The following is a 24,887-nucleotide window of genomic DNA, read 5'->3' on the forward strand; positions in this document are numbered from 1 at the left end:
CCTTTAATAGCTGTGACTAAATGACCAGGCTGTTTGGAATCTGTCTGGCAATGCAATAACTTTTGAAGATAAGGCCCAATTTTCTTCTCGTCTGCACCAGTCGGTGCGACTGTTTACGTCATTTTTTTCCCTTGGTTTTGCACAGGTGTATCTGCAAACCCCTAGTGAAAATGTGCTGCGCCGATGTAAAACGTGAAGCTGGGATAAATTTTCCAGGATTATGTTCTTAGTAAAGCCTAACTGCTGCCCCCTAGTGTCCACTTTTTGTTATAGACAATAACATCTGGACAGCAGTGCAATGTAGGTATGACACAGACATATCCCTATTCAGACCCAGTTCTAGAGGGTGGGCATGATTGCCAAACCACTATGCTGCTCACTAACTGGCTGGTTTTAATTTTTGTTCAGCCACTGAGGAAATTGGTGGAAGTCAGGAGGGGGCTGAAAATGTTTTCCACCCTGGCTTGCAAAACAGCAAAGGCCGCTCATGTCTCTGTTCACCCTGATTCAAGCCAAGTTCTCTTTAGCTTTGGGAGAAGAGCACCACTTCACTCTCGCTAACGAGCGTAAAAGAAACCAGTGTTTAATTAGAAAAAAAACCCAACAAGTTTCCATACTTATGTTACAAATGAGACCTTGATTATGAAATCGGAAAGAAAAAAAATAATCTAATTTGTACCCTTCACTTGTTCGTTTCTCTCATTTGGGATAATGAAGACACACCACTCAATTTCATTTTTGCTAACAATCAGGTTCTGATCAATTTCACCTTCAGGATCTCATGCATCAAATCCAATGCTGCAATCTTTAGTGATACAAGGGGGATCCTGATTTGCTTTAAAAAGCGTAGCTTCCATTAGAATTAAATTAAAAAAAAAATGGGAACATTTGTACCAGGCTTTTTGTTTAATAAAAGCTCAGTTTTCACAAAGTCCAAAACAATGAGACCAACTTAACGTGACAGTGTCCCTTTGAATAAAAGTTCTGATCTGATCTTTACGATGTCATGTTTCAGAACAGACTCACTGGAGTTACACCAGGGCTGAATTTGACTCGTGTTTCAGAATCTAGCTAATGACATACATCTGGAATGGTGCAGCACAAAAGCTACAAGCCAGAAAACTCTGAATGCAAGACTGATGTCTTATCTTTAACTCACCCTGGCTCCCGTTTGGAAGTTTAACCTCTGCTTACCTATTTCCATAAATCACGACATCCAAATATAGTCACACTAATGGGAAAAGACTGCAAGGCCCTGTACACAGAAAGAAGATCCTGACAGCTGGTACTACACACGCAGTACACACAGAAACATCCATCTCCGTTTTCTTTGTGGGCATCATGAATTTCATGCTGCTGGGTACACATCAGCCTATTTGATAACTGGGACTGGTGGACAGTCAATCAAGGCAAAGGAAGGCCCTGCCCCCTTCACTGAGGAAGGGGACCCAGAATCTAGAAATCAACAGCTCATAGGGGACAAAAAAAGAAACAGCAGGGACTGGTGTACAGGTCACAGCCCTGGAGGCTAAAGTCCTCTTTTTATCTGCAGAACAGGGGTAACACTGACCAGCTTTTCTCGCCCTTCCTTGGAAGGGCTCACTAGGCAAGAGAGGGAGGAAGCTCAGTCCTTGGTTTCTCTACCAGTGAAGGGATCAGTTCATGTCAATTCTCTTGACAGTTTTGAAATGAGACTGAGATCTTCCAGCTCTGCCAACACAGGCACCGCGGGGCCAACAGAGCAACAACCTATGCTGGATTGAACCAGCGACTGAGTCAACCTCCACTGTGGCTTTTGTCAATTTGCATCATACACTTGGTCTGGTTACAAGTGATTGTATGATTCAGGGGACCTAGGGTCTTTTATTTCCTACTTTGTTATCCACAGATGCTATTAACACACACACACACACACACACACATCCAACCCCCTAACTGAACGCAGACCTCATTTCTCCAATAGACTGTAGCAGCGTGTTGGCTCATGCAAGCACCATCAGCCATGGTACAGGGCCACAGTAGAAGAGACTGGAGAGAATCACAGATCTTTAAAGACAATCTATTTTCTAGCCTGATCCGCTGGCCGACGTAGTGCTTCCTACAGCAAGTTAGACAGTGATTTTTATCTAGCTTTGTTTTAAATCTCCCAAGCAATGGGGTGACACCACTGCCCTTGAGAGGAGATTTATACCCTTTCAAGTATGTTCTCTCAGCAATGATGGGGAGTTATTACAGCTTGTGTAGACATACCCAAGTTAGCTTTAATCTAGCTTGCTTGGGTACTGGAGCAGTGGAGCTGCTGGCTGCTCGAGAAGTTATCCGGGGTTCCAGATGGGCTTGTACAGCCTGTGCTGTTGCTGTTTCACTGCCCTGGTATCCGAACTAGCTAGATTCAAGCTGGCTCAGATATGTCTGCTCAAGCTGCAGTCATACCCTGGGATTGCAACGGAGACACACCCATAAATCACCCCTTTGCAGAAGGCAAGCACAGGCCTGATGCCCCATTTAAACCCCTGTGATTTAAGCGGCCGATGGATTTGTGCTTGCCCCCTCTGCACAAGGGTGAATTCCACCCACAGAGCCCAGGGTTAGAATTTTTCTTCCCCCGATCAGCCTGAATTTTCCCTTCCTTCACTTCACCCCGTTGCTCCTAACTAGACCCTCTCGTTGCCTGAACCAATTCCGATTCCTGCCTGGCGTTCACACCCATGGAGGTGCCGCACTCCAACAGGTTTGGGGGCAGGGCTTAGAACTGGGGAGGGATGATGAGCCTGTTAAATGTCATTTACCTGCGATCCAAGTCTGAACCATTAGGAGAGGAATCAGAACGCAAAGCTCCAGCTGGAGGACCTCTTTCCTGAAGGGAAACACAGATGCACATGAAACCGTTTCAGGGTGAGGAAGGAACAAAACAAAAACCAAAAATCTCCCAAGACCATCCCAGTTAGAGGGAAAAGGCTGGCGCTGCACTGTGGAACCTCCAGCAGCTCCGAGACCTCAACCTTGAAGTTCAGTGAACTTGCATGGTCATCTCTCTCCACCCACTAATTGGGCGGAGAAAAAAAACCCATTGGAAATGCTGCATTTTTAAATGAATATGGCAACAAAGGGGAGGGAGCGTCAAAGACACTAATGAGAGTTAAACATCCAACTCTCCGCTGAATGTCGAGGTGCTTGTGTGTCTTTGGAAATCATCCGCTAATTGATGCAAAAGGGGAGACCTGGCTACAGGAATCTGCTGCTTTTACCTCCCGTGCGGTCTTTGAGTCCTGATTCACCTGACTAGGTTTTCCTTTTAAATTTCTAAACCCACTTTTTCAAGCATGGAAGCCTCAAGTTAGGGATTTAGGAACCCAAGTAAAATGTTGCTGAACGCCTTTAGCACCCGCGGATTTCAGTGGGAGTTGTGGCGGCTCAGAAACTCAAAGTCCAGCCACTTTTATTGAGGTGGCAAAACGTGGGTTTAGGGAGTTTAACTTTGGGCAAATAACAAAAAACTAGAGGAAAAGCAAAAAGGAGCTAATCTCTGAGAGTTAGTAAATGTAGGGTCAAAGGGTACAATTTTTAAAAGTGTCTAAGTGACTTAGGAGCCCAAGTGCCATTTTTGGATTTAGGAGCCTAAACTGCATTGAAAGTCGATGGAAGCTAGGCTCCTAAATCACGTAAGTGCTTATTCTTTGGGGACAAATCTTGATCCCATTGAAATCAGTGGCGAAACACTCCCTAACTGCAATGGGAACAGGATTCTGCTCAAAGAATTGGCATTGGTTTCCTCACAAACAGGAAAAATAAATCCACCAGCTAGCCACAAAGTCGACACTCTGTAGGCCTGAGGTTCAACCTTTCAATCCAGATGCAAACTGCTCCTAAGTTCAGGGTTGCTGGGATCCTCTTGATGGAGAACCATGAAGGAAAGGCGTGTTTATCAGACAAAAGGGAAGGGAAGTTCAGTGCACGTCACAATTCAATCGCTGGCCTTCCTGCTGAGATTGCCACTAAGCTAGTGCCAATGATGATGCTGGCCTCTATCCACTGGGAACAGAACTCGACTCTTAGCTTCTCTTTTATAGGCAACAAAACACCCCTCAGATGGTATCAACTCTGCATCATAGTCTAGCCAGGCTGGCTTCAAACCTGTCTCCTCAAGCCAAAAGGCTCTGTGCATCCTATTGCCAACCCACTGATCAGTAGAATTTCTCTACAAGGCTTCCAACAAAAATGGAGGCCAATTGCCTCAGTGACACTTGAAGGACAATGGGTCAGAGGATTGATCCTGAAAGGAGTTTCATTCTTGGAGAACACACTTGGGAGACTCTGGGCTCATTGGAAACAGGACTATTTAGAGAGAGAATAAATATCCTGAATCTCCATCTAAATAGGAACCGGAAGCCATAAATGGGGTGCCATTTGGATAAAGCCTGGAGTCCGCATTAGTTGTTGACAATGGCAAGTCCAATTCACCTCCCAACAGAGGATTAAATGTTATGGTCAGGGGTTTTCAAAGCAGCCTAAGGCAAAGAGGTGCCCAAATCCCATTGGGAGTTGTGACCTTAAGTACTTTAGTCCTTCTGAAACCCCATAAGAGATTGTCCCATAGAGCGACCATGAGGAAAGAGAGAAGAAACCATAAACAATGACAGCTACAGAGAACCAGACGTGAACGCTGACCATTTATGTCTCTTCCAGGAGAAGTAAAGGCCTGTCCCTAATATCCCAGCTTTTGCTGGGATATTAGGGACAGGCCTTTACTTCTCCTGGGTCACTCCATGTGTCAGGATACCACAATGTGGAATAATTTATCGGTTCTAAGAAGTTCAGCCTCCATATGACTGACAGCAGGGGACTCTCATGGGATAAGGTGGATCAGATGGACATGAGGGGCCAAAGTCAGGACAGTAACTGAATCTTACGCCTTCCACTGCGCCCCTCAGTGTGCAGCCTGCACCAACTAAGACTCAGGCAGTCAGACATGTTGATGGGTAACTTAACACTCCCCAGACATCACCACATCTGGATTTTGCTCACTGAACCTGAGGGATTCCAGGAGGGTGAGTGGAAGATGGTGTAGATCACACAGTAAAGTATGCCAGCTTTAAGTCTTCAGACTACACCTCGGAATCTGGCTCATTGAATTTTGGCCCAGCCCTTCCCCTCATGGGGCAGCTGAGTTGCCAATTCCATTACGAGCACTGCTAGGAACTGGATGCAAGCGCTGCGCCTCCAGCCCACTCACATACAAGAGAGACAGGCGCAGCTACCAGCATTGCAGAAGTTGGACCTTTCAGGCGCTTGGAGTGGAGCGGAACTTGGGAACGTTCAGAAGCAAGCGTTGGCTCCCCACCAGTCTCCCCCACAGAAAAAGGCACATTCCAAATAAGCCAGCCCTTTACCAAAGTGACAAGGTAACGTTTTACTGAAGGACTCGGGCGTCCCTCTGACGTGCAGTAGCCTGGGACAGGAGAGATGGCAGAGGGGGAGGGCTATTAGCACAACTATCTTTCAAGAATGCAAGGGAGTCACCTTTAATCCGACAAATGCATGGGAATCCAATGTCTATTTTGCACAAATGCAGCTTTGGTTAATGATTTTCCTGGGCTGTCACTGCTTCCTGTACCAGGCTGCAATGGCAGAGGGCCCAGGCCCAGAGAAGACAGAATGAACGTTTCCCCCAAAAGACCTGTCATTTCAGGTGCTGAGCACCCGCAGTTCCAACAGAGCTCGGCACGGGCCCAACACTCCTGAAAACCATGTCTGAGGTGCCCGAAGTTGGGCAGGCAAAATCAGAGGCCCCTTTGGCTGTTGGTCACTTGCCTGTCGTCCCACAGGGAGACGGTACTGAAACGAAGGCTAGAACCCAGGTCTCCTGAATCCCAAACCATCTGGCATTTTTTAATCTTTAACAACAGCAAGCTGCACTTTCAACTTCGCCAATGAACTTTGTGCAACACTTTACACCCATTAACTAACAAAATTCTCATCCTCCACCCCTGCTGTGGGGTAGCTAATAGGTTATCCTCTGCATATTTCCATATGGGGAAATAGGCACAAGAAGGTTCATTCTCTATCCAGTTTCTGATAAACGCACCCATCACTATGGTCAAGTGACTTGCCCAAGGGCATGCAGTATGTCAGTATCAGAGCCAGGATTAGTTCTACGGAGTTCCTGGTTCTTGATCCACCTGTGGGCTGGTAACCCCAGAGGAACAGGTTCTTGTGAGAGGTTTCTGGCATTCCTAGGCCAAGAATGCAGAGTTTTCAGGCAGCAAAACAATTTTAAAATCAAGTTTGGATTTAAAAAGCAGCTGAAGGATCCGTGTGTGTTCTTTTCCTCAGCCTGTTTGCGGATCTCTTATCTACACATATCTACAGCTTCAAAACAAGCCAAGCACCTGCAGCGGGTTACTTTGATTAGTCACAAAATAGACCAAGATGTTGAGGGTTAGTAAATGGTAATAACGTTAGAACCTAAGCACTGTACTTACTGGTAATGCAATGGATACCATTTTGGGGGTCTGATTGGACGGGTTCCATTGGGATCTTTATAACTGAGGGTGTTGGGAACCGAGGCTAGGAAAAGAGTGGGAAGAGCCAGTGAATACAATGATTTATACAGACATGTCTGGGGTTAGCATGCCTGAAAACATACTCATGCCCTTCCGCATTAAATGGATCATTCTCATGCATATGGCAGAAGGCCAGGATTTTCAAAGGAGTACCCAGTTCCCATTGAAAATCCCATCCTAGGCATCTATGTATCTATGCATGGTGGAAAGATCAGCATCAGTAACAGCAATTAACATTAATCAGGGTAATATGTTGCCTGCCCATAACAATAGCTTACATTTCTAACACCATTCATGCTAAAGGTTCCCATTAACTATGGTAAAGCCATTTATCTGAAGTGTTTTGGGGACATCAGAAACATCTGGCTAAACAAGGGGATTGGATGAGAGAGTTACATTACTTGGTAAATAATTCACATAAGTGGACATAACTAAGATTAGAATAAGCAAGATTTCTGGGTCAGAGATATTTGGATAAATGAGATTCTCCTACACACAGAAGTCACCCTCCACTAAAATGCAGCCAGCTCTGGGGGGAGGAAGGGGGAATGTGGCAGCTCTTTAACAATGAATGCTATGCATCAGTTTAAGACAAAAAGAACAGGAGTACTTGTGGCACCTTAGAGACTAACAAATTTATTAGAGCATAAGCTTTCGTGGACTACAGCCCACTTCTTCGGATGCATATAGTGAAGAGAACCATTGTATCCAATTCAAACCGCAAGGGGAGACTACACAGGTAGAATCAATTGGGAAATAAACCATGGAGTAAAGCTCGGATGTATCTTCAAAATTTCATCCAGATGCTTAACAAAAAACACAAGGAGTTTGGCGATCAGTTTATGCCCAAAAGCATAAGCCCTAATGGCCCTTGTAACTTTTACCTTAGCTTGTCATATAACTGTCACTGACAGTTTTAGTCATATAAATGCCTCCTCCTTTAATTCTTACTGAGAAAATTGCTTCAATACTACCCTGCAGAGGTGAGTTCCACAGGTTAATTATGTGTTGAATTAACAAAGTATGTCTTTCTATTCATTTTAAGTGTGTTGTTTTTGAATGGATTATCCTAGCCTCTTGAGTCTCCCACTCGACTGAAGTCCTTCCCTTGAGGCTTCTAATCATTTTGGTTGCTAGGTCTTTTGAGGATGAGGTGACCAAAACTGAACACAACATTCAAAACATATTTGAAATCATCCTTTATCTCAAAACTGCTTGCCCAGGCCCCTATTCGAGACAGCGCTCAAGTCCCATTGAAGTCAAAAGGACTTAAGCACATGCCTCAGTGCTTTCCTGAATCGGGGCACCCGTTAGGTGCTCTCCCTCACCCTTCCCAAACGTGCTGATGGGCAGCCACAAATGGGACCCTGGGTGCCTAACTCCAATGGAAGCTGGGTGCCTACTGCCCTTTGTGACTCTCCCTTTTACGGGGTAGTGTAGTTGGAGGGGTTTGATTGCATTCAGTACCCAATAGTCCTTTCTGTTCCTAGCCCTTTGCTGACAGTCCAGCCATCAGATTTTTGTTTTCCCTTCTCTTCCATTTATATAACACTAAGTGGTGCTAGTCACTGTTGCATTTTGCCTTAAAAATCCTTTACTGGAAGTGCAGCAGTCTCAGAGATATAGTCAGAAGAAGAATCCACAGGAGGGGTTCCATTAGCTCCCAATCTCTATCGATAACTCCGCTAAGGATTTTCAAGGCTAACGCTGGCGTTTTGGTAGTTCGGCCACATGCTTTTATTACTCAGGTGACAGAACGTCTCTCTTACGTACAGCTGCATGCAGCCTGCAGCAAGGGCTCTAGACATCCCTTGAGACACGTGCAAGACTGACAATAGCGCTAACAGATGTTCTGCATGTATCCTTATCGTGGGGCTAATGGATTTCCTTAGCCTGGAGGTTATTTATTGTAACCCTGCAATAACATTTGGAGAGACTTGGAACTAGGGTTGCTAACTTTCTAATCGCATAAAACCGAACACCCTTGCCCCGCCCCCCTACCCAACCCCTTCTCTGAGGCCCCACCCTTGCTCACTCCAACCCTCCCCACTCTATCACTCGCTCTCCCCCACCCCCCCTCACTCGTTTTCACCGGGGTGGGTCAGGAGGTTGGGGTGCAGGAGGGGATGAGGGTGGGGGTTGGGGTGTGGCCAGAAATGAGGGGTTCAGGTGCGGGAGGGGGCTCCAGGCTGGGGCAGGGGGTTGGGAGGGAGTGCGAGGAGCAGGATCCAGGCGGTGCTTACCTTGGGAGGCTCCCCAGAAGTGGCAGCATGTCCCTTGGCTGCAGCTCCTAGGCAGAGGTGCGGCCAGGCAGCTCTGTGCAGTGCCTCCACCCGCAGGTGTCGCCCCCACAGGTCCCATTGGCTGCGGTTCCCAGCCAATGGGAGCTGCGGAGCCATTGCACGGGGCAGGGGCTGGGGCAGCACACGGAGCCCCCCGGCCGTCCCTCCGCCTAGGAGCCAGAGGGACATGTCGCTGCTTCTGGGAGCTGCGCAGAGCCAGGTAGGGAGCCTGCCAGCCCCGCCAACCGGACTTTTAACAGCCCGGTCAGCGGTGCTGACCGGAGCCACCAGGGTCCCTTTTTGACTGGACGTTCCAGTCGAAAACCGGACACCTGGCCACCCTACTTGGAACACAAACTGTATTTAAAGTGTGGTTCTACTCAAAGAGTGACTGTGTAAGAGATGGTACCTCATTAGCAGATCTGCTCCCTGTTTGTATTGGAGGCAGCCCTGCTCAATTTAGTACTATAAACAGGTATTTACTGATTTTGATTCCCGTTATCCCTTCAGAGCCAACCCAGCCCTGAAAGAGGGAGCTGGATTGTATTGCTTCTTCTGCATCATCTACAGAATTGTTTAAGTTGCAATCAGTTGCATTTGGGGCTCCTCACTGAAGGACTGCGCAGGGTGTCAGTCAGGGGAAAATGTGGCTTTATTCCTGGGAGATGTGCAAGTTCCCAGTTGCAAGCGTTGGCAGGTTGGGAAAAAAAAACCTTCTCAACTTGGAAATTGAGCACACTGAATCTGGAAATCAAGGAGACAATAACGACACCACCTACCTCTTCTCAAGCACCTTTCATGAGTAGATCTTAAAGCGCTTTACAAAGGAGGTCTGCATTGTTCTCTCCATTTTACAGATGGGGAAACTGAGGCACGATAATGATGGACCCTCACAATATCGTTTGGACAGAGCTATTTTTCAGAACAGAACTAAGGGCCTCATCGGTGAGTGACATTAACATCCCTGAACATCTACAACACTAATGGACTGTAAGCCCCTTACTGTTCCTCCCGAGCATGGACACACCTCATCCTCACTCTCCTCTTCCCCTTTGTTGCCTTTCTTCTTCTTCTTCTTGTCGTCTTCCTTCTTTTTCTCTCTCTCGGGGATGATGTTATCAATCCAGGCCAGGTCGTGTTGGGAAAAGACGAAATCCAGCATTTTCCTCACTAAGATTAAGGCTAAAATCTAAGGGAGGTGGGGGTGAGAGGGAAGGGAGAGAGATTTAAACAACCGCTCCCAGCGCGGACAGAGCAGATCCAGATTCGGGATTAGATTCCATTGAAGAAAACAGGCCAGACTCCGAATGGCGCTACAGTGACAAAACACAGTGGGGGAGGGGCAGTTGTGGGGCCGACCAGTGCAGAACAGAGAAGGGGGCATGGAGCTTCTGGCTGAGGGCACCAAGAACAGCTGCTATCCTCTCAGGACGCGCTATGGAACCTTGGCGGCCCCACAGAGAACCGTGGCTGGTGACACAAAACACTCCCCATGCGGGAAACTTTAGGGAACTTAATGGATCTGCATCAGAAGGGCTGAAGTGACTCGAACCAAGGGATTCAAGGGATGTCAAACCCCAGACTGACACCTCCTTTCATCTTTGGAGAAGGCACCTGCTAATACCTAGGGTGACCAGATGTCCCGATTTTATAGGGACAGTCCCGATTTTTGGGTCTTTTTCTTATATAGGCTCCTATTACCCCCCACCCCATCCTGATTTTTCACACTTGCTGTCTGGTCGCCCTACTAATACCGGTCACTTCATGGAGTGCTGACTGCGTCCCAGGAAGACGAGCTAGTCTCCTTAGTTCTAACTCAAGGATACGGTGAAAGGCTGAGCTAGAGGGAAGCCAGGAAGATCAGCTGATAGAAGGCTTTTGACACTCAGAAAAACAGACCTGCTGCCTTAAGGCTCTGGTCTTTAAAAATAAAGACAAAGCCCAGGAAGATCAGTGGTTGTATCCCTCTTGGGGATGGGGCAGAGGGGACTGCATGGGGACCCCAGCTGCTCACCCCCTCCCCACACCGTCTGTCCCAAGGATCTTCCGAGTGAGCGCAGAGGCCCTACCATCACAGGGAAGATAATAGCCGCCACAGTGGACTTCAGGATCCAGAGGATGGCTAGGCAGATGATCTGCACCAGGGTGAAGAGGTGGATCCGCCGCAGGGGCACATGGCGAAGGAAGGCGTAGTCAGGCTGGTGCTTGGCTGGCATCAGGAAGAGCTTGCAGCGGTCCCAGAACTGCCAGGGAAAAGCAGCACGTTATTCGCCATCCCTGAGTAAAGGCTGAGCTGGGCTTGGTTCTGAAACGAGCAACTGTCAAGTGCTCCATGCTGGCTGGAGAGGAGAGTGCTGCACGGACACCTGCTGAAGGTTTTGGCTCAGAATGGTCCTTACTTGGCCCCAAATTAGGCCAACTTCCCACTAAGTCCAATGGGAGATTTGCCTGAATGAGGACTTCAGCTCTAGCCCAATGGGCTGCTACAAAGATTTCAAGGCCAGAAGGGACCTTTATGATCAGCTAGTCTGACCTCCTGCATTACACCACCAGAAAACTTCCCCTGAATAATGCCTTCTGAAGTAGATCAACTCTTTGTATCTTTTACACGATACGTTCTCACCTGGAGAGGGTCATTGCAATCCAGTTTGTGGTTGCACATGTTAAGACTGGGTAATTGGACCTCATGCTTCAGGGCATATACTGATTGTCACTAGAGGTCAGGAAGGAATTCCAGCCCCCATCTACCTCCCTGCCAAATGTATCACTGTATGCGTAGCCAAGTGAATTATTGGGTAAGAGTTGCGGGGTGGGGGTGGGGGTTACCTTCCTCTGAAGCCTCTGGTATTGGTCACAGCTAGAGACAGGAGCAGGATCTGCTCTGGAAATCCTATGTTCTAATCATATAAAGCATTAGCCAGGAAAATGATCTTTCCTTGTTTGTGCAGTGCTAATACTCATTGGTGGTTTCCACAAACAAACTCTTCAGTTCGGATTTATGCTCCCGGGAGCTAAAGCTACGGCATCCGCCTTAAAATAGTTTCTGAAGTTCAGACCATATTAACCTGGAGCCTAATTTTAGCTTAAATATAGCTTTAACCTCCATTTCAAAAACCAACAACAAAAACCAACAAAACAAAGTGATTAAGACTCAGTGGGCCAAATTCCTTTCCGGTAACACCATTACAGTCAGTGACATTACACGAGGGATAAACTCTGTCCCACTATGTTTAAACTGAAATTATCCTTAGGGTTAACATGAATTGCATGTCAAAAAATCCTGGTTGTCATTTAAGGAATTGCTGTATATCATATATCCAGAGGGCAGCTCCTGTCCAACTGACCCAACCTCACTTCTATCCATCCACCCTTCATCACTGTAGTATCTAGCATCACAAGAGCTGGGATGTTTGCGTTCAGACACCACTCTGCAGAGCTCGGAGTGAAGCAAGCGGGCATGAGTCCCATGGAGGGCTTTGCTGCATCCAGAGGTCCACTGCCAGCTAAATCCAGCAGCGCTCACAGAATGTTCCGAGAATGACCAATTCTTGGTGCTGAGCCAAAGGCTCTTTAAAAGCTCAACGTTTTAGTAATTTCAAATATGGCCTGATTAAATTTCAGCCTCTCCTTTCCAGGAACAGCCCTTAATCAGTCAGGCAATAAACCATGTGTCTGGATGAGTCAATCTCCCTGCACCTTGTAGTACCTTCACTCGGGCTCCAAGTTGTGTGTCAATTTCCCAATGCAAGGCATGTCTGCAGTCGATGGGCAGGGGTGGATTATGCGCCGGAAGGGAAGAGGGATTTGAGAAAGCTTTTCCACCATAAGCAGAACGACGTTCATAGCATCAACCACTGCCTTCTCCCTCTCCCCCAAGCAGAGCTTTCTATAACTGAGAAAGGGCAAAGATCCAGAGACTCCCTGAAATTCTCTTACGGCCAATCTTCTTTATGTGGAAAATGCTCAGATACTATGCTGATGGGCCACAGTACCAAACCCTAAGACAGACAGAAGTCTCAGGAAATGTATCCCATTTACTCTCAGTGCTCTGAGCCTCCCCTTGACCACAGATCTCTCTAGCAGTTGGAAGGACCCAATTCTGCCCTTACCTATACAGGGGGTTGCCTGTGGGTCCATTCAGTTTCCTCTGCAGCCAACTTATTAGTATGAGCAATAGATGATTCCGTTTTATCGAAGTGGCGTAAACAGATGAGGAGGAGAATGATGGGGACTGGGAATATGGTAGCAGCACATGAAGGGAACAAGCTCAGTAGCACAGATTAAATTCTTACCTGAATGCCATTCAGAGAGGCAACTCCCATGTAGAGAAAGACACCATACAGCACCGGCATCGGAATATACTGTGGGCAGAGGAAAAACAAGCACGCAGTGCTTAGATGTCTCCTGTGAACTACTGCAGAAAGGACATTTCTAGCAGTGTTTGTCCAGAACGACAACCTGGGGAAATCCTGGCTGAAAAACAACCCTGGTCCATAATCAAGCAGATAGATGCTAGAGTGACAGGGTATTACCGATACCATATAGAGAAGAGGCATAACGAATGCCCGGGGTTGCTTCTGGGGAGATGCAGCCACACGCTGTCCCTTACTCAAGTCTCAATTGAGCCCTACATTTGGAGGTTTTTTCCCCTTTTGTAAAAATGTTCAAAATTTTCTACTGCGCTTGACTTGAAGTGGCCCACATCTGAGCCGAGCACACAGGATACAGCTCTGATGTTTTGCGGAGGTCAAGCCAGACCTGTAAGGGGCCGTGTCACCACCTGCCCCGTTACTCTGGGTGCTGTGAAATGCTATGCTGGTCTGGCTCACAGCCCTGACACAGAACGCCAGCAGGCAAGCATGCAGGTTACCCCCTGGCTTCCCCTGCCCAGTTCTTTTTTGCAGCGTGACCCCAACACCCTCCCAGTCCTGAATTCCCCCCAAGCCATCTGCCAGCGTGACGCTCTGCTGATGTTCCCAGAACTGAGAGTTACTGGGTACATCTACACTGTGATAAAAGACCCATGGCAAAGCTGCGGCTGGCTCAGATCAGTGGAACTCGGGATATGGGGCTTTAAAAGGGGCTATAAAATTGCAATGCAGACATTCGGGTTCAGGCTGGACCCTGGGCTCTGGGACTGTCCCTGACACACCAGCTCATCTGCCGTGCCAGCAAACTCTTCAGTACTCTGCTAGGCCAAACCTTGCCTTCAGATAATAAACAGTGACCTCCAAGTCTCAAGATCCCCAGAGACACTTCCCTGCAGTGTCCAGCCTCCTCCTGGGTCACTCACAGAAGTTATTAAGTTCGCTGCTTGTGGTGGGGCGATTACCCCACACCTAGAGAGACTGGGCTGCGGCAGGCCTAGGCGCCTGCGTAGACGCGCGGCCAATCAGAAGAGGGCTTACTGGGAGCCAATAAGAAGACAGATTGGAGCCAGCCAATCAGGGCCCGGCTTAGCCATATAAAAGGCTGCCCAGAGCAGGAGCAGTCAGTCTGTCCCAGGCCTTCAGAGGGGAAGGTCTGTCTCCAGAGCTGGGAGGCCAGCACCACGGACAGCGCAGTGCAGGCCAGCCTGAGAGAGTGGGAGAAGGCCCTACTCCATAGCCTGCTAGGCGGCAGGCCTGGGAGGAGGAGGCCTAGTGTAGTGAAGGGCTGATGGGGAAGCGGTCCAGAGGGATAGTCAGAGGAGGAAGGAGAAGGAAGACAGTGAGACTGTCACACGAGGGCCTCTGGACTGGGACTCAGAGTAGTGGGCGGGCCTGAGTCTCCCCCCCCCCTTTTTCCCCCTTTGTTTGCTGTGCTACCCCACGCGCAGCCACGGGCCGCAGGGAGCGGCCGGTCAGAACCACACCAGATCCTAGACGGTGAGGATCGGACTTGAAGGTGTGGGGCTGTTGTTTACCCCCACCCCGGAAGGGGGTGTGATTGGACAAAGGGACACTGTCGGAGGGCAGTGCTCCGGAAGAGGACGCCGACGTTGGGAGCAACGCAAGTCCGTGCACCCCACAGAGGCGCGACGACAGGCGGAACGCCACCCAAAGAGGGCGCTCTACTGGCGCAAAACTAATTCCCCGAAGCGGCCAGGAGGAGGCGCCACAGCGGTGAGTTACTGACCCTGTCACACTGCTCCTTTAAAGAGATATGAACAGCAGTTTTCTAATTGAATGGGATTTGACAATTTCAGTCACAGCACTGAATAGGTTTAGAGTAAAAGTGGATCGAGTATATTTAACAAAAGGACATAGGATTAAGGGATACCAACAATAAAGACAGAAAGGATTGCCAGCAAACAAAGGTAAACATACACTTCTAAAATGAAAATTTAATTTCAGCCAGTTACAGTCTTTGTCTAAGCAGGTTTCTCATCTATGTTCAGTTTCCAGAGACTTTAACCCCCTTGGTTGAAAGATCCACTTTTCTCAGATGAACAAGAGGCCTGGCCTCTTATCTGCCCAGTAAGGAATAATTATGGGGTTCTCTCCCCTTTCTTTTCACAGGCCAGTAAACCTTGGAAAAATATTCTTTGACAAGCAAGCCTAGACAAAGGCCCCTTTCTGTGCTGACTGGTGTAGCCTCCATGCTGTCTTCCTCCCCGCGGGTGAGTTTTACAATGCAAATATTCTCTTCCCGCACCTTCGATACAAATGAATAGTCCACTGAATTTGGCCACATTTGGGGCAAGGTGTTGGCCTCTTTCCTTTGCCGGAAGAAAACCTGTTTATCGACTCCCCCTCGAGATGCCTGGTTTAAACACATTTTAGTCACATATTTTCGGCATATATTTAAAGTCATTTGTGGATTTACCATACACACATCATGCAATAATGTTAACCATCAGTGAGTTATTAGTTGTTCAAGGCTATATTACCTGCCACCTTTTGGGTAAATATCATGAAAACAGTGCGTTAGGTGTAGTAAGTGAGTCAGGCCTGACAAGAGATGCTGACATATTAGTGCAGAGGCGGATTACCATTTTGTGGGGCCCTGGGCCAGAGCAAGTGGGGGCTCCTCCCCACCTCTTCCACCTGCAGTCGTCCCTCCCCCTACGCTCCTGCTGGGAGCAGGTCAGGGTGCGGGGACACCTATTTTTCCAGGGCCCATCAATTGGCCTGGGGCCCCTGGGCATAGGCCCCGTTGGCCCAGTGGCTAATCCACCATTGCATTAGTGAACCACCAAAGGCCACAATGTTTTACTACATTTAGGATCACTATTTGCTGTTTGAACAGGACCTAGAAAATCTGATGGTAACAGTTTGAAAATAATGGCTAACACTCATTTGTAAACCCTATAACAGTCAAAGCCATCCTGAATTTATTTGGTACTCATATCAAGAAGAGATTACTACTATTATGGTCAACTGGTTAGTGTTCCTTCTATGAGACAGAAAGAACTGCACAACTGTGTGTCATAGGCTCTGTATCACTAAAGAAGATTCTCCTTTAGCTCAAGTGGCAAGGAGAAGAAGGATCTGCTTTCTCTCCACATGAAGTTCTGAGTGACCATGGCACATAGCATAGCGAGCCAAAATGGGATGGGAGCCAGGCTACGATCCAGTGCATGGGGTAATATGCTGTGGGATTCCGAGACCCTTCTCTGACACAGTTATCCAGACGACAAAATAAGCGCTTTCCACTGTATCCCAACAATACCTCTCTGGGCCATTATTTCAGCACAGACCTGTAGTCTGCTTGGTGTCTTATAGGTATCTGAATGCTGACTGGGCCCCTGGACCTTCATCAGCAAACTGTGCAGTGAAGAACGTTGTATGAAGTAGAAAGAGGAAATTTTACCTTCAGAATTGGAGCCAGGAAGACTGATATCCCAGTCAGGACAAAGACAATGATTCCGGTGACTCTCTGCTCCCTGACAAAGAACAAAGACAGGCAGAGTGAAATGTGGCATCAGGTAGGACAATTTCTTGTGTTTGCCTTATGTTCCTATGATGAAATGAATGGCTGGGACATTGAGAACCAATGGGTATGTGGGGCTGCTGGCCTGTCTCCCTAGCCCAGGAAAGACCAACACCATGCCCAGTCTCTAGGAGCATGATTTATTCATTTAAACACAACTCCCAACCTAAGCAGGCCGCAGGACCCAGAGGCCTTTCCCCATGCATCTCTTCCCCCTAACTCCGGCGCCTGCCACAAGCACTAACCTCCACCTCTAGCTCTCCCTCCTCCCAACTGAGCTCTCTCAGCCCCTCATAGAAAACATCTGACCCCTTCCAGCTGGGTCTGATAATCTAAACAGGCTAAGCTGGCCACAGGCCCGCTGGCCTTGAAAGATGACCCCGTTATAGTGCCAGATATCTATGGAGAGGAATCTAGACAGATGGACATATATGGGGATAGACAACCAGCCAGCCTGCCTCTAGTTAGGTTTTCATTACAACATTCCTCTCTTCTGCTCTCTGCTCCTGTAGCAGTCTCCCTGGTGTGATCCTTAACTCCCTCCTACTCTGGTCTGTTTGTCAGCCCATTTCTTTACTGAATTTCTCTCCCCTTCTCATAGCCTTTTCTTTGTGAGAAATAAAACCCAGAAACCTTCGAGGTCTGAGTCGAACTTTAAAACCCACAGCATTTGAGAGGATTCAGTATTTGGCAAAACAAATCCAGAGATTGCCTCGACCCCACTGGTCCTGCAAACGCCCCAGTTTGCAACATTTTAGAGGGCCTTAAAAGCACTTTCGTGGCACTCCCAAAGTCATCACATCACCAGACAGGAGTTTAGCTAAAGAGGGAAAGCCCGTATGTCCCACTGACTTTCAATGAGACTTAGCCTCCTTTTGAAGAAGGCTCTTCGGTAAATCTGCCAAATTTCGGCCAATCCTGGACCTCTCCTTATTTTGTTGCTAGAGCTGCAGGGCTCCACATCTGTGGCAGGGTCTTTGGCTCACACGGAACTTAACCCTTGTGCATTCTGGCACACGGTATATTCTGGGTCTTTCCCTCTGCTGTGCACCATCGTGACACATCTACTCACAGTGGATAATGCTGCTACACCTTAAGCTACAGGGAGAGACCAGATGCTTGGGGACTCCACCAGGGATAGGCTGAAATGATAGTGTGAGGTTTCCTGCTCATGGTCCATGTGGTCCAGAGCAGGAGCTGGATGGCATGGAGAGAGCATGGGAATTAGGGGGTTTCCATTTTAATTTGGCTGAACATTACAAGTTCCTATCATCTTCCTCCACACACACTGCCAACATAGCCCAGCCTCTGGGCCCGATTCTCCACATGTCTTACACCTTGTACTTTACCCCCATGCTAAGTGAGCAAGAAATGGGTGCCACACACTAGCACTGGTGTGGAGAGCTCTGCTCTGGGGGTGTTTTACAGTCACTATGCATGGGAATCAGTGGCTACAAAAGACACAAAGGGCAGGGGAGAATCTGGACTGTTACTTAGGTCTGCCCCTATTGCAAAGAGGTTTGGGGCAGGTAAGGAGGAAAAGGGTTTGCATGCTGCACCCTGCCCATTATGCCCAGAGGCTCTTAATGGAATCACTTTGCAGGCACCCACAATTTACTGTCCTGCAATGAGATGGTGCAGAATACAGCTCTTCTGTGGAACATCGCAAATCAACTATTGGAGGTGCTGAAAATGTGGCTCCCATTTCTGTAGCTAGAAACATACCGGGATTACAACCTACCTGACGCGCATGCGGCTATGCAGTGCCCTTGGCCTCCGCTCTCCAAATCAAAGCAGCTGCACGCTAGACTTGGAAGTGAACGGATAGTGTCACGGCCTTGTGAGAGTCCTCACCTCACTCCCAGGAACTGTGGCTGCTCCCCTGGCGCGCTGGTCTCCGTCTCCATCTTTAAGCTGTCGATGTGGGCTATGGAAATGACCGTGGCAGCTACGTACCAAGGCAGCCCCATGAATGAGCACACGGCCATCAGGACCCCCACCCAGAACAAGTCCAGGTGATAGCCTGCCGCTTTCTGCAACAGAGTGGCAGAACAGGTTTCTGGTTAGGCAACGGAGGCCTGGCCCCATCCTCTCTGCTCCAGAGTGTGAAATGTTTAACACTGCTTCCAAGTGGGGATTTTCAAGAGGAGAGCAAGGGAGCTCGGCACCCAGCTCCCATTGAGTTTCAGTGGAAGTTGGAGGCCAAACTCCCTTCAGTTCCTTTGAACATCCCTGTCTAAAGAACTACAGAGACTGAGCTTTTCTCCCTTCAATTTCAGAAGTGCTCTAATTTCACCAAAAAAACCCAATGAAATGTAAGGGGTTTACACCTGAAAATAGAACCAGTTTGAGGAGAACATAGGAATTATTATTTATTTGTATTCCCGCAGCTCCTAGGAACCCCACTCATGGATCCTGCTGTGCCTGGCACTGTACAAACAGAATAAGACAGTTCCTGCTCTAATTGCCAGACTGGATCAGACCAGTGGTCCACATTGCCCAGCATCCTATCTCTGACAATGGGCAGAATCTGCTGCTTCAGCGGAAGGTTTAAGATATCCCCGCGTGGACAATTACGGAATCATTTGCAGTTGCATCCCTGACCTCCTTTTAGAGTTTGGCTTATATCCCTCCCATATCTTATCTTGATAATTAAAGAGCTCAATTTTTGCAGCTAATCCCTGGTATTAAGATCCAAAAGGTTAACAAAACAGCCATAGTTTTAGTGGCCATATGGTGGGTGACACGCTGGAATTCTGTTGTAGTAGGACCTTGCTAGTTTTCCCTTTGATAATCTGCACAATGCAGAGCTCACATCCAAAATCCCTATCGCCTCTCCACATTTCTCCAAGATTTAAGATTCATTTCTTCAGAGAACACACTTTAGAATGCACCAGGACACACCACACTTAAATAATTACAGCTACCCTGCCTTTGTTGAATAAAAGGAGCAGCACAGGATTCATTAACTTCTTGAATCTCACCTAGACCCTAGTTTTGAGTAGCATAGTCCTGGCCTTCTGTCCAGGGGTGAAGCTCACCCCAAATGAACAAATGGATAGGTAAGCACTGATTCCAATCAATAGAGCACCAAATTTTACCCTTACATGTGCCGTGTTACTTCTGATGAAGCACATGTGTAATCAAGGGTAGAAGATGGCCCAGTTTCTGGTCTTCTCTATGGTTTGTTGAATAGGTTTACATCAGTTCATAGAATATCAGGGCTGGAAGGGACTTTAAGAGGTCATCTAGTCCAACCCCCATCTCAAAGCAGGACCAATCCCCTGACAGTTTTTTTTTGCCCCAGATCCCTAAATAGCCTCCTCAAGGATTGAACTCACAACCCTGGGTTTAGTAGGCCAATGCTCAAACCACTGAGTATCCCTTCAGATACTGTTAAAAGCCATACCCTCAGTTTGTGCTCCTTCCTATTGACTATGACAGCTGTGATTTGCTGGTCCATGAAGATCAAGATGGTAACCAGCAGAGCTGGAAGGGCGCTGGCCAAGTAGATCCACCATGGATTCTTACCGAACGGGAACACAAACCATCCTCGATCTAAGCGAGTGGGCTAAAAACAGAGCAAGGCAAGGGTTATTGTATGCCGCTTTCTGACTCCGGGTCATAAAAATTACATTTCAGGAAAATGCCATTGCATTTGGGCAAATTTGTATAAAATCTTGGAAGAGTACGAAAACCTGAGTCTGTTGGGAGTGCAATCTTGTTCCAGGACAATCAGTACCTAATCCACATTGGGAACTGACCGCCACCCTCCTGAGCCACTGGATAACCATTCTAACCCACAATCACAGTGGGGGGAACTGGCTAGCAGGTATGCACATCACTTCCCCCACCGGATGGAATTAGAATTGCTCAAATGTGGGTCATGGCCACAGGCACTGTGCCACTAACATTCAAGAGATCCTCCTTTAGCTCAAGTGCTAGGGGCCTGGGCTTTGGCAGCCGGAAGTGCTGTGGGGGTTCTGTCTCCCTTCCAGCATGGTTTTCTGAACGACCCTAGTGCAGAGCATAGTGACAAACATTGTCTCATTGTGTCTCGTGCTCCCCCAATCTATTTACTGCATGGCCCGGTCTACACTACAAAGTTTTACCAGCATAGCTATGTTGGTTAGGGGTGTGAATAAAAACATCTCTAACAGACACCACTATGACGACAAAATGTGTAGTTACAACTTATAACAGCAAGAGTCCTTTTGCTGGTATACCCTGTGTCTCCACAAGGGGACTCTAGCCAGTGTAGTGTAGACACGCCCTGAGTCACAGACCACGTCTACACTAGGAGCACTGTCCTGATATGCTATATGGGCAAAGCGCTCCTGGCATGGATACTGCTTATGTCAGCAAAGCTGCACTCTGGACTGGCATTGTTAAACCATCCCACACGAGGGAAACAAGCTAGATTGGTAAAAACGCAACTTAGCTGTGTCTACACTAGAGGCTTTTGCTGGCACTACTTGTCGGTCAGGGATCACACCTCTTCACACCCCTACAGTGTAGACATAGCTTTATGCTTAGGCTTGGTCTACACTTAAAAGTGAGGTCAACATAGCTACGTCCATCAGGGGTTCCTTTCAACACCACCCCTCGAGGTGCTATTATCATAAAATAATTAACAGTAACAATAAATAACTGACATCCTAACACAGCTGCAGATTTGTAACAATACACATATTGTCAGAGAGCGCTGAATACTTCGAAAGGGACGCTAGTTCTTTTACCTTAAAATCAGTAGGCACTTGCAGTTTAGGAGTATTCAGTCCAAACAATACATCGAGACCAACAAACATTAGTATGGACATGAAGATAGAGAAGTCACTAATAAGTTTACGTAGCTACAGAGAGAGGGAGAGAACACAAATCAACACAAAGAAAAGGCAGAAAAGTGGCGGAGTTTGAGCATTAATCAGAGAATGAAAATAATTCATGTGAGACGCAGTGTTAGCTAATTCATTTCAACAGAGAAATGGAATGGATATTTACTGATATCAATATCATCTTGCTTCAGCAGGGGTCGGAGTCATTCCCTAGTGAATCATGAATATCTACCTAAGGTACTCATATGGACTCTGTTACCTTGTGACCACCTCCCATTCTTTAATGGGGATGCTATAACCCCATATTATAGAGGGGAAACTTAGGCACAGAGAGACTAAGTGACTTGCCCAAGGTCACATAAGAAGTCTGTGGCAGAGCAGGGAATTGACCACAGGTCTAGTCCCATCCTGGCTCCCTAACCACTGACTCAACCTTTCCATCCCCTGCTCTAATCAATGTATATTGTGTGCCAGGGATAAACTTCTTTCTATGTGATGTTTGCACATATATTACTGAGGCTGGATGTTCAATGTCCATAAATTTGATGGCTGGGGAAGATGGGGTGCTCAAGAAATGTTTTTGCCAATAATTTCACCACTGAAAAAATCAGATCAGCCAATAAAGTGTCTTGGAAACCGAATCCTTTTCATCCCATTCCCAATGTAGCTGTTGGAAGGACAGTCTCAAGGGTTAGCTGGAAAGGAATTGGAAGGGATAGAAATCAGGAGAGAAAAGAACCTCAAAACCGCTACATTCGAACCTTAATTATACTGGGAACATGCAGCTTTGGAGTGTCCAGGCCAAACCAGGCATCTATTCCACAGAACAGCAGAATGGAGAAGACAATGGAAAAATCAGCAATGAAGGCCCTGACCTGGAGGCAGATGGGGTTGGGAGGGAAAGGCTGGTTAAACAGGGTGGCTTACAGATCTCCAAGCATGCAGTACACCACTGGGACATTAGGAGACAAACAGGTCCGATCTCATTCTCATCCAGGTGTAACTCTGTTGACGTCAAAGGAGTTACTTTTGATTTTCACTGGTGTAAGTCAGAGCATCCACATCAGCATTACCAGTTCTCATGATTTTATTATTAAACCCTAAGCTCCTGGAGTCATGTGAATATGTGAGACTTTCAGCTTTCATTTAAATGTTCCTAGTCCTTCTGGTTGTGGAGAAAAGCTTGGAAATGTGACCCAAGCGCAGCTTAAAAGCTCACAAATCAGAAGGCAAATTAAAATAAAACAAAAAAAAAAGCTTATGATTTCAGGTTGGCAATATTGGCATATTGCTTTATTAAAACATCAAATCCTCAACTGAAATCTGGAAGAGGGTTTTTAAATGGCAGCAACTTGTAGTTTTTAGCAAGTTAATGCAAAGTTTGAAGAAAGTTAATTTATCAGATGTAGAAAAAATAAACGCAGAAACATGGATCAGCCTCTATTCCTCATAATTGGCAGAAATATCAGCCAGTGGTGGCTCGGATTCTGCTACTTTTAAATGAATTGTATGCATAGAAAAAGTTCAAGAATCTTTTAGAGAGATGCAGACTTCACAGAAATGGGAAGTGAAAAGTATATGGGCATCTTAAATTTACCCTGAATTTTAAATGTTGTTAAAAACTTGCCATTATAAAAGCTAAGACCAATAAAAGGACAACTCAAAAAAGGCCTCCTAATGAAAGCAGTATGCAGTGTTTGCAGCCCAAACATTGCTACATCTGAAAGTGAAATGGGCCATAAATAAAAGCAAAACTGGCTTCATAGATTTTCATTGTCCTAAGTAGGTGAAATGCAAAAAACTCAACAGAGAACATCCATAGCAAGAAGCATACGGGATATTTAAAATTCTTTCATGTTTAATAATTTAAAGGACACCTGCTGGATAGGTTAAGCTCAGAATTTTGTTGTTGTAAAATAAAGTGTGTGGAAGGGAAGGCTAAAAGCTAATATGAAAATGTTTGCATGGATTTCTATAAAATAAAATTAATCTTCTGTACTCTATTGCACATTCTTTTGAACAGGTGTCTAATTACAAATCATGGGGCAAGCTAAAGAGATGTTCATAATAATAAAAACTCCAAACACCCAAACTAGAAATCTTGCATGCTTCTACTTCTTTTTCATATTCCTCCCCCCATCCCCACTCTGACCTGCACATTTGTTCAATCAGACCCTGATCCTGCAATTAGATCTACCCAAATCTGTGCCTGTAGAGAAGCCCTCTGACTTTGATGGGACAACACACAGGCATAAGAGTCTGTCCATGCAGATCCAAATGCAGGATTGGAGGCCAAGATCTGTATTTCAAGTTCCCCATGTCTCTCTGAAAGGGACCAGCTTACAACTTATGGTGGAAACTGAAATATAGATGGGTTTCATGGTCTTTGTATTTTTTCTTACCTTTGTAGGAAAGTAGCGACTGAACTTGAATTTCTTCAGCGTTACAGTCATGGAATAAGTCCCAAAGAAGAGGATGAAGGACATGAGGGCTAAGTCAGGAACAAATTTACAGGATTTCCCTACTAGGCTTCCGCCATACTTTAGACATTCCTTCTTACTCAGCTGGGTCCAGTCCAGAGCTGTTACATTAATAGCATTGTACTTGGAATCGAAGTGTTGAAGAGAATAAACCAAAATATTATTAATACATTTAGCAATTCTAGTGTGCAGGCAAATGCAATTAGTCATATGGCACTGCTTAGGAGCGCCACTATAATTCTGCGGAAAGTTAAAGTGCGCCATCAAACATACAGTGCAAAACATCACCGTCACCCGTAAGAACTTGGCTCAGAATCAACTTTATTTCAGAATTTGTATTATTCAACGTATTTCCTACAGTAAGTATAAGGATAACTGTAAATAGAAGTAACGATATCCCTTTATCCAACAGCAAAATTGGCAAGTTTTTAAGGGTGACCACTGTCGTGACATTAAACGTCAGCGGCGCTAAACCAGATAAGAACCATGTCTCTTAATAATGAGGCATCCAGAGCTTATCTGGTGCCCAGGTATTAAAAGATTTTTCAAAAAGTGCCTAGTGATTTTTGGATCCCCAACTTGAGACCGCTAAAAAGGGCCTGATTTTTGGAAAGTGCTCAGCACCCGCCTGTGAAAGTCAGATCCCTTTAAGGTATCTCAAGTTGGGCACCCGCAACCTGGGGCACCCAGAATCACTCACAACTTCTGAAAGTCTTGGTCATTGTTTGTATCTTGGCTAGGGTAAAATACACACCAATATAACAGTAACAATCTGTCCCATGGTTTTGGAGTCTCTCCTTATTCTAACTTGTG

The 24,887-nt window shown here is 46.7% G+C and overlaps 1 protein-coding gene across 1 annotated transcript in view; it reads right to left on the reverse strand.

Annotated features, from left to right (window-relative positions):
* The window catches only part of SLC4A5 (solute carrier family 4 member 5), a 118,619-nt gene that overhangs the window by 3,851 nt on the left and 89,881 nt on the right, over nt 1-24,887 (reverse strand). The window contains exons 16-26 of the mRNA XM_034761732.1: nt 23,997-24,197; nt 22,356-22,469; nt 21,499-21,612; nt 20,169-20,330; nt 18,614-18,792; nt 16,640-16,712; nt 13,138-13,206; nt 10,915-11,088; nt 9,873-10,034; nt 6,483-6,567; nt 2,790-2,857 (exon numbers count right to left, since the gene is read on the reverse strand). Of these exons, the coding sequence (XP_034617623.1) occupies nt 2,823-2,857; nt 6,483-6,567; nt 9,873-10,034; nt 10,915-11,088; nt 13,138-13,206; nt 16,640-16,712; nt 18,614-18,792; nt 20,169-20,330; nt 21,499-21,612; nt 22,356-22,469; nt 23,997-24,197 (1,368 nt within the window). The 3' untranslated portion in view covers nt 2,790-2,822. The remainder of the gene's footprint in view (nt 1-2,789; nt 2,858-6,482; nt 6,568-9,872; nt 10,035-10,914; nt 11,089-13,137; nt 13,207-16,639; nt 16,713-18,613; nt 18,793-20,168; nt 20,331-21,498; nt 21,613-22,355; nt 22,470-23,996; nt 24,198-24,887) is intronic.

Source organism: Trachemys scripta, chromosome 2, assembly GCF_013100865.1.
Source record: "Trachemys scripta elegans isolate TJP31775 chromosome 2, CAS_Tse_1.0, whole genome shotgun sequence".
Classification (NCBI taxonomy): domain Eukaryota; kingdom Metazoa; phylum Chordata; order Testudines; family Emydidae; genus Trachemys; species Trachemys scripta.